The sequence below is a fragment of the Taudactylus pleione genome, unplaced genomic scaffold (assembly GCF_031769625.1).
Source record: "Taudactylus pleione unplaced genomic scaffold, aTauple2 ptg000465l, whole genome shotgun sequence".
In the NCBI taxonomy this organism is placed as follows: domain Eukaryota; kingdom Metazoa; phylum Chordata; class Amphibia; order Anura; family Myobatrachidae; genus Taudactylus; species Taudactylus pleione.
In genome coordinates, this window is record NW_028284867.1 from 127,535 (window position 1) to 140,006 (window position 12,472).

The 12,472-nt window shown below is 44.7% G+C and overlaps 1 protein-coding gene across 2 annotated transcripts in view; it reads right to left on the bottom strand.

Annotated features, from left to right (window-relative positions):
• KDM7A (lysine demethylase 7A) overlaps window positions 1–12,472 on the bottom strand; it is an 89,360-nt gene that overhangs the window by 28,186 nt on the left and 48,702 nt on the right. For both annotated transcript variants that reach the window (XM_088448769.1, XM_088448770.1), the window contains exons 3-9: window positions 8,037–8,154; window positions 7,414–7,574; window positions 5,244–5,385; window positions 4,539–4,725; window positions 4,003–4,165; window positions 2,785–2,872; window positions 2,452–2,558 (exon numbers count right to left, since the gene is read on the bottom strand). In XM_088448769.1, coding sequence (XP_088304895.1) covers window positions 2,452–2,558; window positions 2,785–2,872; window positions 4,003–4,165; window positions 4,539–4,725; window positions 5,244–5,385; window positions 7,414–7,574; window positions 8,037–8,154 — 966 coding nt within the window. The remainder of the gene's footprint in view (window positions 1–2,451; window positions 2,559–2,784; window positions 2,873–4,002; window positions 4,166–4,538; window positions 4,726–5,243; window positions 5,386–7,413; window positions 7,575–8,036; window positions 8,155–12,472) is intronic.

A 12,472-nucleotide genomic window follows, 5' to 3' on the forward strand; every position in this document is an offset into this window, starting at 1 on the left:
AAAGATTGAACTCTTTGGCATGAATGCCAGGCGTTATGTTTGAAGGAAACCAGGCACCGCTCATCACCAGGACAATACCATCCCTACAGTGAAGCATGGTGGTGGCAGCATCATACTGTGGGGATGTTTTTCAGCAGCAGAAACTAGGAGACTAGTCGGGATAGAGGGAAATATGAATGCAGCAATGTACAGAGACATCCAGAATGAAAACCTGCTCCAGACCGCTCTTGACCTCAGACTAGGTCGACGGTTCATCTTTCAGCAGGACAACGACCCTAAGCACACAGTCAAGATATCAAAGGAGTGGCTTCAGGACAACTCTGTGAATGTCCTTGAGTGGCCCAGCCAGTGCCCAGACTTGAATCCAATTGAACATCTCTGGAGAGATCTGAAAATGGCTGTGCACCGACGCTTCCCATCCAACCTAATGGAGCTTGAGAGGTGCTGCAAAGAGGAATGGGCAAAAAACTGCCCAAAGATAGGTGTGTCAAGCTTGTGGCATCATATTCAAAAAGACTTGAGGCTGTAATTGCTGCCAAAGGTGCATCAACAAAGTATTGAGCAAAGGCTGTGACTACTTATGTACATGCGATTTTTTAGTTGGTTTTTTTTTTTTAAATTAAATTAGCAAAAAAACTTTTTACACGTTGTCATTATGGGGTATTGTGTGTAGAATTTTGAGGACAATAAACAATTTATAAAATTGTGGAATAAGGCTGTAACATAACAAAATGTGGAAAAAGCGAAGCGTTGTGCCTACTTTCCGGATGCACTGTACAGGTGTGTCCTCATACATTGTTGCGAAAGTCGCGGCAAATAGCTGCGCTGGTCATTTCCACGGACTGAATACCCCCAATCCTGATACCATCCAGCCTTACCCGGCTCTCTCTCCAAGCACGGAGCAGAGACCGGAAACAGAGACTCCCGGGTACTACTGATGAACCAGAGGGAAGTGATAAGGCAATTTTAGGATAAGGCGGCTTTCCATTCATAAATGGCCTATTGCCGCACTAACCAGGCTTCTTAGAGGTGCAGAAAATATTGGAGGAGAGATATACAATTATCAGTAATCATCGGTTTAATGACTTATTAGCTCTAACTTTTACTGCTTTATTGATTTATCACTTGTTGACACAAGCTAACATATTATTGCCACAGTAAAAATACATAGAGCTCGTTTTTCACAACAGTTACACTAGGAGTTGTGGTTCGCTACATCTGCAATATAACCAAGACGCAACATTTAAAGAAGAATTAACATTACTCCTCTCGGAGTGTCTGAATTGCGTTGGTCAACTCGCGACTTATGGCGTATAAACGCTAGGGAATATATTCACTAAAGCGAGAGTTTTTAGAAACGGAGATGTTGCCCATAGCAACCAGATTCTAACCATTATCTTCTAGAAGGTGCTAGTTAAATGTTAAGTAGAATCTGATTGGTTGCTATGGGCAACATCTCCACTTCTAAAAACTCTCACTTTAGTAAATATACCCCTTAGTTGTTTGAAAACACATCTATATATTTTTGAAATTCCCTTTTCCCAGTTAATTAGGCGATATGGAAATTATGTTGTTGTGTTTTTTTCCTGGCGACTTCTGGTGGAAATAAAGCACATGAACGCTTTTTATAGTTTGCATTAGAATCTAACTGACCCATCTGGAGTTAGGTCTGGACCCTCAAACTTCCCTCCCATAAAAGCCATTATTTCTTACTTTGTTGGAACAATGGCCCTCATTCAGAGCCGTACGCTCCGAGCAGAGCGCACGCTCTGAATGAGGGCCGGCCTCCATGAAAATGGAGCGTCCTCCTGGACGCTCATATAGCTGTGGGTCACCACCCACAGGCTATACGAGCGTGCATTTTGATGGCCGCGATGGTCGTGACCATCGCAACCATCGAATCTGCGAGCCGGAGCCTGTGGTTGAGGTTTTCAACCGCAAGCTCCGGAGTGATTTTGGCTCTATCAGAGCCAAAATCACTCCCACTGACATCACTAGTGATGTCAGTGGGCCGGCTTCTGACGGGAGGCGTTCCCGTGGGAACGCCCCCAGCACGCCTACCAAAGGGGGCGTGCTGTCAATCAACATCGACAGCACGCCCCCTTTGATCAGACACAACGAGCGAAGGACTTTCCTTCGCTTGTCGCGTCTGGCGCATGCGCACGACGGAGCTCCCTCCGTCGTGCGCATGCTCAGTCCAGAACATCGACCCACTTGCGAGCGGACAGCCGCTCGCGAGTGGGTCTGAATCAGGCCCTATGTTGTGATAGTGTGGAAAACAATTACCCGGAAGTTGTATATTTACACCATAAAACAGCAGGAAAAAAGTAAAACCTTAACGATCAACTTATTTAATGAGTCAGATTTACACGAGCAGAGCTCGTTACTAGGATCAGGTGCGGCAACATTTGCAGAGGTGCGAGCTCTGCAGAAATAGGAGGAGAACTTTACCTTTCAAAGTTTCAAGTAGATTTTTGGCCACAAACCAACAAATAGCCTCAAAAAAAGGGAACTTGAAGAGATCTGGGGTCTTCAGTCTTTTTTCCATCTCATAACACCTGTGAATAAGAGATTTGTCTAGGTCAGGTATCATAACTAATGGTTTCTAAATGAGGGTTTAAAAAAAGAAAAAAAAAAACCTCTGTACTTTTCCCATTTAATAATCCTTAATTAAAGGTCAGGATGGGGGAGGAGCATGTTGCACATTGTGGGAGGGGACATCTGGTAGGTAATGCCAAGTAGAAATCTTCATCGTGTAATAAATCTATCTTGACGCAGACTCACCTGAGTTGCATTCCAATGTTTAGGTTGTGCAGAAAGTTCCCACCAAAGGCCATGCAATCCTGAGACGTGAGGACAGCGTGAATCCAGCCTGAAACCAGATTAGGATACATCAAATCAGCAATAACTTAGCGTTTAGAAAACCTGTAGCACTATCCATAGAAATCCGCCTGCTGCACTTTTTTTCACTATGAGACTGGCTACATGTGCGACACTCTCTGCTGACAATTTGGGAGATCCCCAGCGCACTGTATAACGAGCATGTTGTACGTTCAGTACGTTCTACAAGAGTCAGCAATCCGTAACGTGACTTCTCACAGGTCAAATCACTAACGCAGTCTAGGCCCTGCTAGGCGCAATAGTCACTTGATAAAGATGGATACATTAACGACTTCTCTTTGATGTCTTACTCAGAATAAACTTTATGCACACTGAGCTTGTGCTGCTAATTTCTATCTCAGAGGGTTCTAAAGAAAGGATAGGAGTCGGGCATTGAGGGGATTGCGTAGTGCAATTTGTGCATTCTGTATAGAGAATGTAGTCGGCATCCTGGCAGTCAGAATCCCGATGGTAAGTATTAGGGTTAGTTTTATGGATAGGGGTTAAGCACTAGAGCAAGGGTTAGGCTGCGGGAGGGGAAGGTTAGGGTTAGGCACTAGGGGGAGGCTTAGACTGCAGGAGGGGAAGGTTAGGGTTAGGCACTATAGGGGGGAGGGTTAGGCACTAGGGGGAGGGTTGGGCTGCAAGAGGGGAAGGTTAGGCACTAGGGGGAAGGTTAGGGTTAGGCCCTAGGGGGAGGGTTAGGAACTAGGGGGAGGGTTAGGCTGCGGGAGGGGAAGATTAGGGTTAGGCACTAGGGGCAGGGTTAGCGTTAGGCTGCGGAAGGGGAAAGTTAGGATTAGGCACTAGGGGGAGGGTTAGGCTGCGGGAGGGGAAGGTTAGGCTGCAGGAGCAAAAGGTTAGGCACTAGGGGGGAGTGTTTGGGTTTGGTTACAGCAGGGGAAAGTTATGGTTAGGCTATGGGAGGGGAAGGTTAGGGGTCAGGATACTTACCAAATTCTGTCGGGGAGCCGCTGTCGGTATTCTGACCACCGGCATCCCAACACGCCAGGATCCCGTACCAACCCCTGTATAGTAACCTTACTCTGAGGTGCTATCGCTGAGATTGTAACTTAAATCAAAACAAATAAAACCAGTATAAATATCAGAAAACTCATTTACCTGTTGGGACAAAGAGCGTGTGCCCCTGTTTCACCACACACTTGTAACAGTTGTCCACTTTGTCCCCAAAAAACTCCTCGCTCTGGGTAACCGAGGAGCTCCACGATTCGTACAGTGCCAAGTTCTCATCTGTGGGCTTTATCAAGTAGAAGATCTTTTCCCCCTGCAGACCACCAAACACAAGTGCTCAGTGAACGGACCCACCAACGTGTAGATGTACAGTATCATCTCTTTTATGTGGCTTCTAAGCTGTGTGAGCATGACGCCGGAGGGCTCAATGTCACATTCTCTGAGATGCGAGGTGTTCCGTGAGCCCGTACAACGCACATGGGAATCAGAGCAGCGTTGTAAGGACCACGGCGATCCAGGGGACACTGGCTTACCGTGAGGAGCTCTATATGAGAGAATAAGCACTTATCTGCTCTATACTGTTCCTGGGTAGAACACCGGTCTCTCAGTTGTTCTTAAAAGTTTAAAAACTAAATCTGTTGCTGCATATGACACGGATGATACTTATTAAAAGGTCCATTACTCACCCACAGGACATGATACCAGACGGAGGTCCCACCAAAGTCTATGTGGAAGTCGGTGTAGCTGTCTTCCACCCCCATCAGACAATACTTTTGAACAAAGGGTTTTGTGAAGACAGAGTCGTCCGGCCAGTAGTTCTCTACCCAAGACAGTTTTTTACTGATGTCTGGCACTTTGACCAGCTCCGCCATCCTGGAATCACAAGAGAAAAAAGGTCAAATCTACTTAATGGCCCTAATCAACTCGATGTCAAACCCTAAAAAGATCAAAATGGAAGGGAGGCAGTGCGTGGGAGCAGCCGCCTAAGAATATAGGACAAGGGCGCTATCACTGGAATCCATATATTGGTGCCCAAGATCTAGACAGGCCATCTACCGGTCTGGCATGCAGGTGACAGAGAAAGTATTGCCCAGCCAGGCCAAAGTTTAAAGGAGTGGACCAGACCATTCAAAATCTGCATGGCAGTGTCCGTTACCCTTAGCAACTAAACTAAACAGTATTACGCCACAGAAGCTGAAATCTCACAGGAAACATGCATTGGAAGGGTAATTTTATTTAAAAGAGACACTAAAAAACAAAAAAACAAAAAAAAAACATCCATCTCTTTAACCAATCTCACGATCCACTTTCAACAAAAGCCTAAATGGTACCCGCTTGCCACGGCATATATTATTACGCTAGTTTTAGCGCCTGGCACTTGGTATGCTCACTTGGTGTCTGAGAACTCCAGGCTGATGACATTTAATACTTTGGGTCTGTCGGGGTTCATGAAATATTTCACAAAGTTCCGGAGCTTCATCTTGCTGTCGGCTTGCCTCGCCACATCGATGACATCAATGATCTTGTCCCCACCTGGGGAGAAAAAGGTGAAACAAGTCAAACACCAGCTCAGGAGTTTAATAATAGACCAATTGCGATCCAATGGGACTTAAGGCAGTGTTTCCCAAACATGGTCCTCAAGACACCCCTTACAGTCCAGGTTTGGGGGATATTCATGCCTGAGCACAGATGATTAAATCAAAATGACTGCAGCATTAATTAAGTCACCTGTGCTCAACCACGGATATCCTTAAAACCTGGACTAATAGGGTGTTTTAACGACCAAGATTGAAAAACACTAAAGTGCATATGTACTCTATTGCACCATTCGCCAGTGTCCAAGATGGCTGTACTAGCCCCACGCTGCTCTCATCTCTACTCTCGCTGCCCAGCAGGTGACAAGGTCCTTCTCAGCGAACTTCACATTCGTGACAATATGGAGTTTACCATTGCAAACCAGCCCAGCGGTAAACTTAGGGTGCAGTGCAGCTCTGGAACCTTACAGACACCCGCGTATCCCAGTATACGAAGCTAAAACAGTCATTTAACAGCTTAATCTACGACTAAAACTATTTTATTTTTTTTTCAATAAGTCAACTTGACAGTTAAAATAGACAGATAAACCCTAATACACAAGCTGCCGCCTACATAAAGGAGCTTCTGCAATCTGAAGGCACAACGGCGTGCGAAACCTTCTCGTTACTCTCTGACAACTTACAAAGTTGTCAAGGAAAACAGACATAGGTTGAAGCAAACCCATGGTAGCTGAACACACACAGAACTCAATGGAGATGTCGGATACGGATAAACGCAACGAACCAGATAGAAAGTAGCAACCTCACTTTAATAGTCTCCGGGGCACAAATCACCCTATGTACGGCTGTCTGCAGCAGCACTACCTGATCTCCACACATTTCACGTCAACACGCCTGCCCTCCTTACCCATGGGCATTACGCCATCTGGTGCCCTTACTACGCCCATGCCAGGAACCGCACCGACGTCTCAAATAATTGCATCGATAAAACACAGATAAACAAGTATGAGGCAGAATCGTGCTCCAGACTTAATAAGCAAGTGGGAAAGCAGCCAAAACACAGATTACAGAGTCTGGCTTTCTGGACCTGGGTGAAACGCAGGGAGAGTGAGGGAACATATTGCAGATTACTGCTGTGGAAGTCCCACTACGGCACTGAACAAGCGTGCGGGGACGGCTCTCACATAATGCGTGGTTCAGATAACGGCGTCTAATTATAGCTCGGACATGGCTCACATCTGTCTCAACGATGCTACAGCAGACACTTCGTATCACACACTTACCAGCAATATTCCTGTGCATGGGAAGACAATGTGAGAAGGACCAAAAGATGGATTTTGCACACATAACCCTTATACCATGTGCAATAATTCCTTATACACACTGCCGTAGAGCCCACCTAGCTTGTGCCTTTAATGCGGTCTTATTCCTACACCCGGCCCCCACCGCTGCATCCATCCAGCTGGCATCAGCAGTTTCTATCTACATGCACAAAATGCTGTTTACAGGACTATGTTTCAAACCAGGCGACAACTGGACTGTGATTGGGTTTGCGACAGGCTGGTGGGGGTCACCAAACTGGACTTGTCCATTAAAGGGCGGACAGACTGGAGGTCTAAAAAGTGTTGTTAGCATCCCCTTCTCCCATATAGAGAACTATATAGAGGACTCAAGGTGAGGTTAAATAGCAATGGCCGGAAGGCGTGTATTGAAGGTTGAAGTTGACTGGTCGGTGACTGGACCAATTAGCGGTCACCTTCACTACACACCTCCTGCATCAACATTTGGACTGTTTGTGCCTTGTACAATCCTTTGCTGCAACTAAAAGACATTATTCCATTCTATAACATCTGTCACACAATGGCAGCGTTACGTATAAATAAGCAGAATATTGCATGCCTCTATGACCGGCTGTAAGTTTGGTGCCACTATAAAAAGAAATGCCAATAATAACAGTGATGTACAGATCATTCATAGGATGAATAAAGTTGCTTATGAAGTGGGATTATTCCCACTTAGTCCTTACCAACATAGCGCTCCACGTCCATTACAGAAAACTTGGGGGGCGGCAGTCTGAGCCCCAGGTCGTCCAGTTGTGGCACCATAATCGGAAGATTGAATCCATGCTTTTCCAAGTACCTCTGTGTCAGCTGGCTGCCATTCATCCGCAACAGAATCTCGTCAGCGCTGCAAAATCACCGCAATAGAATTATTTGCAGAGTTTAAATAACCTGAACGCGGCAAAGTTTGAGACCTCAACGCCCTGCTCAAAACACAAGGGGTGGGGAAGGAAGGATTTAGCAAACTTTCCAAACGGAACACGTAGACCTGTTGCTGATAGCAGCCAATCAGCTTCTGCCTTTCATTTTATAGGATTCACTAGGTAAATGACTGCTAGAATCCGATTGGTTGCTATGGCCACGCACCCAGTTGCCTCTTTAGAAGGTCTAAACTCTCCCCCAAGGGACGTGAGAGCAACCTATGAACAGAGAGTTTGGAAAGGAAAGAGCTCTCTGCTAGGAGTTACAGCAAATTTTAAACAAAAACTTAAGTAAAACTGTAATTACACCATTAGACGACTTAGCAAAGCAAGCTGGCGCAGAACGAGCCAGTAACCCAGCCCTTGCATTTTGGCCTCGCTACACGTACCTGGGGAAGGATCGCGCTCGCAGCTGTTGTACGAAAGTCCTTGTTCCAGCTTGAACAGGCTTTGTACCATCATCTGCCTCCGTGTAATCATGCCGATGCCAGTTCCTTCTCTTCTTCACTAGGGGGAGCCAGTGACAGCAAATTAGTAGGTGGAAACAAGGGTTAGAGAAAACAGGACGAGACCCCCGACGCTTTGTGACAGTCGGCCAACAAACAAGGGAAGCAGATTAAACAAGGAATCTGCATCGCTGCAGACAGAGAATTCTTCAAGGGATTGCCAGTCATTTGGGCGTTTTTGGTAACAGACGTTTCTAAGCGCAGAAAATTAATACAAATTTTTTTTTATTATTTGATTTCATGGCCTTTGTTGAAAAAAACATTTCAGGTCTTTTCCAGAGTTTAAAGGTCAATTGGTGAGAGCCAGATCTATACTGTAAGGTATCAATACAATACATAAGCACTAGAGTGGAATAAAAATGTTATATATATATATATATATATATATATAAGAAAAATATATATCTAAAAAAATATATATCTAAAAATTGTATATTTTAGAAAAAAAAATTCCACTGTAGTACTTATATATACATTTAATTATTTTTTAATTTATAATGTTTTTTTGTATGTAATAATGAACGCCCTCCGACAAAAAGTATTGTAATTCAAAAAAAAAAAAAAAATCTATATTTAATGGAGAGATAATTGCAACCTTTTGCTGGTAACTGCTCCTAAGCATGCTGGAGATTTTGCAATTCAGTGATGTCACAATTTCTACTTTTTCTATCTGTCTCCAATCTCACAGGAACTGAGTAACATTAATCTCCTGCATCCTGCAGTCAGGCTGACAGGTTCCATTGATTTGTCAGTGGTGCACGGCGTTCTTGCTGGCATGACGAGATTCGGGATAGAATACACTACTCAGCAGCCTTCTGCAATGCAAGGCGCAGGATAAGTGTACTGGACTTGCATTATGCTGCAATTGCCCATAACAGCAGTAAACCAAGAAACGTAGAAGGGGGTCTGTGCCGGCTTAACAACGGGGCAGCCACCCTATGGCCCCCCCTACATAGATACATCCCCAGTGTGGAAGGCGCTGGGGCATAACATGAACTGCGTGGCATAATGTGAGCTGGGGGCACTACAGTGTGTTTAAAGCATTTGCGGTGCAACTTTTTAATAACATAACCCAGCCCTGGAAGGGATGCAGCGAGAACATTCCCAAAAAAGTTATTATGGCGCCGATGCAACAAAATTATGCAAATGGATCAGACGTTTTCTAAGATTTGATGAGATTTCAGAGATGCGACAGATGAGATTCCATAAATGCAGAGTCTTACCGACCAATGAACGTCTGCGAGCGATCAAATTGAAGCAGCCATGGCAGAATATGCAATTAGTCATAAGATGAAGCAAAGTCCAAAAACAAATCTGGTCCCCTGGTTTCCAGTGATTGCATGACCCATAAATATTAAACAAAAGCTCTCAGTGGAGGAAGCATTTCTTACGCAAGCCCTTCATTATGGCGTACAGCACAGCTATAGGCAACCCGGAGAACATTACGGCCTGATTCACACTCGCACATAATGACGATGTTCGTATTTCTGCACAGTTTTGCTCGCTCGTGTGAATTCCTAAAAACTCCTTACGGCGCATGCATTGCACAGAGCGTATGCGCCGAGGCAATGTTGCAACAGACGCACAGTATCAGAGGGGTCTCGGAAAAGTGCTGGGCGTTCCTTAGCGGTGGCTAAACTGACGCACAGAGATTGCCTGTTTTGTAGGAGTGTTATGAAAAGGACGCGGGCGTGTAACTAAAGTGTTTGCGAACACAGACGCTCAAGCATTCACATTGGAGGCCATTCTACTCCTGCTCCTACCGTAGGGCTGGCGAAAGTTTACGATGGTGGAGTCTATACACACCAGGTGGTATTACAGCGTCTACAGCCGTGGCCAAAAGTATTTGAGAATGACTCAAGTTTTGGTTTTCACAAAGTTTAAATGGTCTCAGGATCCTTTACTGTTGGCATGACACAGGACGAAGACTTTTGGGGGATGGGTTGGTGTCAAGAAGGGCAGCAAAGAAGCCACTTCTCTCAAGGAAAAACATCAGGGACAGACTGATATTCTGCAAAAGGTACAGGGATTGGACTGCTGAGGACTGGGGTAAAGTTATTTTCTCTGATGAATCCCCTTTCAGATTGTTTGGGGCATCTGGAAAAATGCTTGTCCGGAGAAGGAAAGGTGAGTGCTACCATCAGTCCTGTGTCATGCCAACAGTAAAGCATCCTAAGACCATTCATGTGTGGGGTTGCTTCTCATCCAAGGGAGTGGGCTCACGCACAATTTTGCCTAAGAACACAGCCATGAATAAAGAATGGTACCAAAACATCCTCCAAGAGCAACTTCTCCCAACAATCCAAGAACAGTTTGGTGAGGAACAATGCCTTTTCCAGCAAGATGGAGAACCTTGCCATAAGGCAAAAGTGATAACTAAGTGGCTCGGGGAACAAAGCATAGAAATTTTGGGTCAATGGCCAGGAAACTCCCCAGACCTTAATCCCATTGAGAATTTGTGGCCAATCCTCATGAGGCGGATGGACAAACAAAAACCCACAATTTCTGACAAACTCCAAGTATTGATTAGGCAAGAATGGGCGGCCATCAGTCAGTATGTGGCCCAGAAAATGATTGAAAGCATGCCAGGACGACAATTAATACAATTAATTGTCAATTATCATACAAATGTAATTGTTAATACAATCCTTTGACACTTATAAGATGCTTGTCATTTTACTTCATTTTGTCAGATGTTACTATGGTATTCTGGTCTAAAAACCGTGAAGCAGCAAACTTTGTGAAAACCAATACTTGTGTAATTCTCAAAACTTTTGGCCAAGGCTGTACAGACACTCATAGTGAGCGTCACAGTCTTGCACATTCATATGCACAGATGTACTCCAGGGAAGGGATTTGCAGCAGTATTCGCATAAAGTCTGCACCCACCATTAAATCAGGCCCTAAGTCACTGAGAACCATCTGTGCCCAGCCAGCTATCCAATCACATATGGTTTTATGCATCTCCAACAATATGCCTATATTGCAGCCTTTAACCGTGTATGTTGCACTCCTGAGATATATGTTCATTCACCATGAAATAATGCAGCAACACAGCAGAGGCCTGGACTGATATTCAGGAGCCTCTTAGCTGACGGCAATGAGTGACATTACTGAGGCAATGGTAAAAAGGAGCCATTTTGTGGAGGAATGTCGATTCCCGAGAGTGCCGCACAACCAAATACCTGAGAAACTGGTGAATCCCCGACACACCTCATTGTTGTCAATCGTTTCAAATTAATTCACAGGCTGCATGTTCAAGACTATTGGTTCAGTCAACAAAATGTCTGGCGTTACCGCGGGAAGTTTATTAGCAAATATGTTTATAAAGGATATCGACATTAGTAAATAAACTTTACCAGGACCATAATCACAAGTATTTGGGCTTTGTTAAACAGGCCTCGCTGTGGAGACTACACAGATGTCACCATATCTTTCCACTTGGCTGATCACCAAACTGATGGACACTTGCCCACAAATTGATGTTCTACACAAACGTCTTACAGCTCCTAGTGGCATCTGTGCTCATTAGCGTCCATCTGTAAAGCAGTTATTGTCTAACATCTGAACAGACAGTGTTTCAGGACAGGGATAACAGATCGGCACCAAAAACTGATGTACAAGTTCGTTATGAGAGACAGATAACGAATGAGAATGGACACGATGGATAAATCAACCCCCCACATCTTGAAAAGTCTGTCCAAAGAGTCTGTGGGGCCACATAAACGTGTGTGGCCCCAGCTTCTCTGAAAGCTCCATCGACCTCAATCTATTTTGAATGGCATTCTTTGAGTGGAGTGCAGTTAGCCAGTGAGGTCAAGGTGAAAACTTGACGCATTTCGCCTCTTCTCCAATCCCTTCTGCAACCATGAAGATGCTATGTAATGCATCATACATCCATGCACACCTGCCCCCATAACATTGGCAAATTGTGGCATTATAGTTTACTAGCACATCATTTCTTACGGCTTAATAAAAGCTGATCACTCGAAAGATTATACAAAACAATGGATCGGTCATTTCCCAAATGTAAAGAAAGAAGACAATAACCATGTTTGCAGCGGTAGAAACTGTTCCCCCCCACTGCGCTATAGAGTAACGAGGCGGAAAACTGTATGAAGTATGCCAGGTTCCGCCAACCAGCCTCGACCACGGTATTAGTGTCGGAATTCTATTCTTCGAATAAGAACAGCTACTGCCTAAGGCACCTTATGAACGGATTGTGTGTTAATACACTGTACTTAAGACTTTTAAACATGCTGTAATTATATTTTTTAAAACTTGAGGTACACAAAGAACTCTAAAAGCAACCCCCCTCC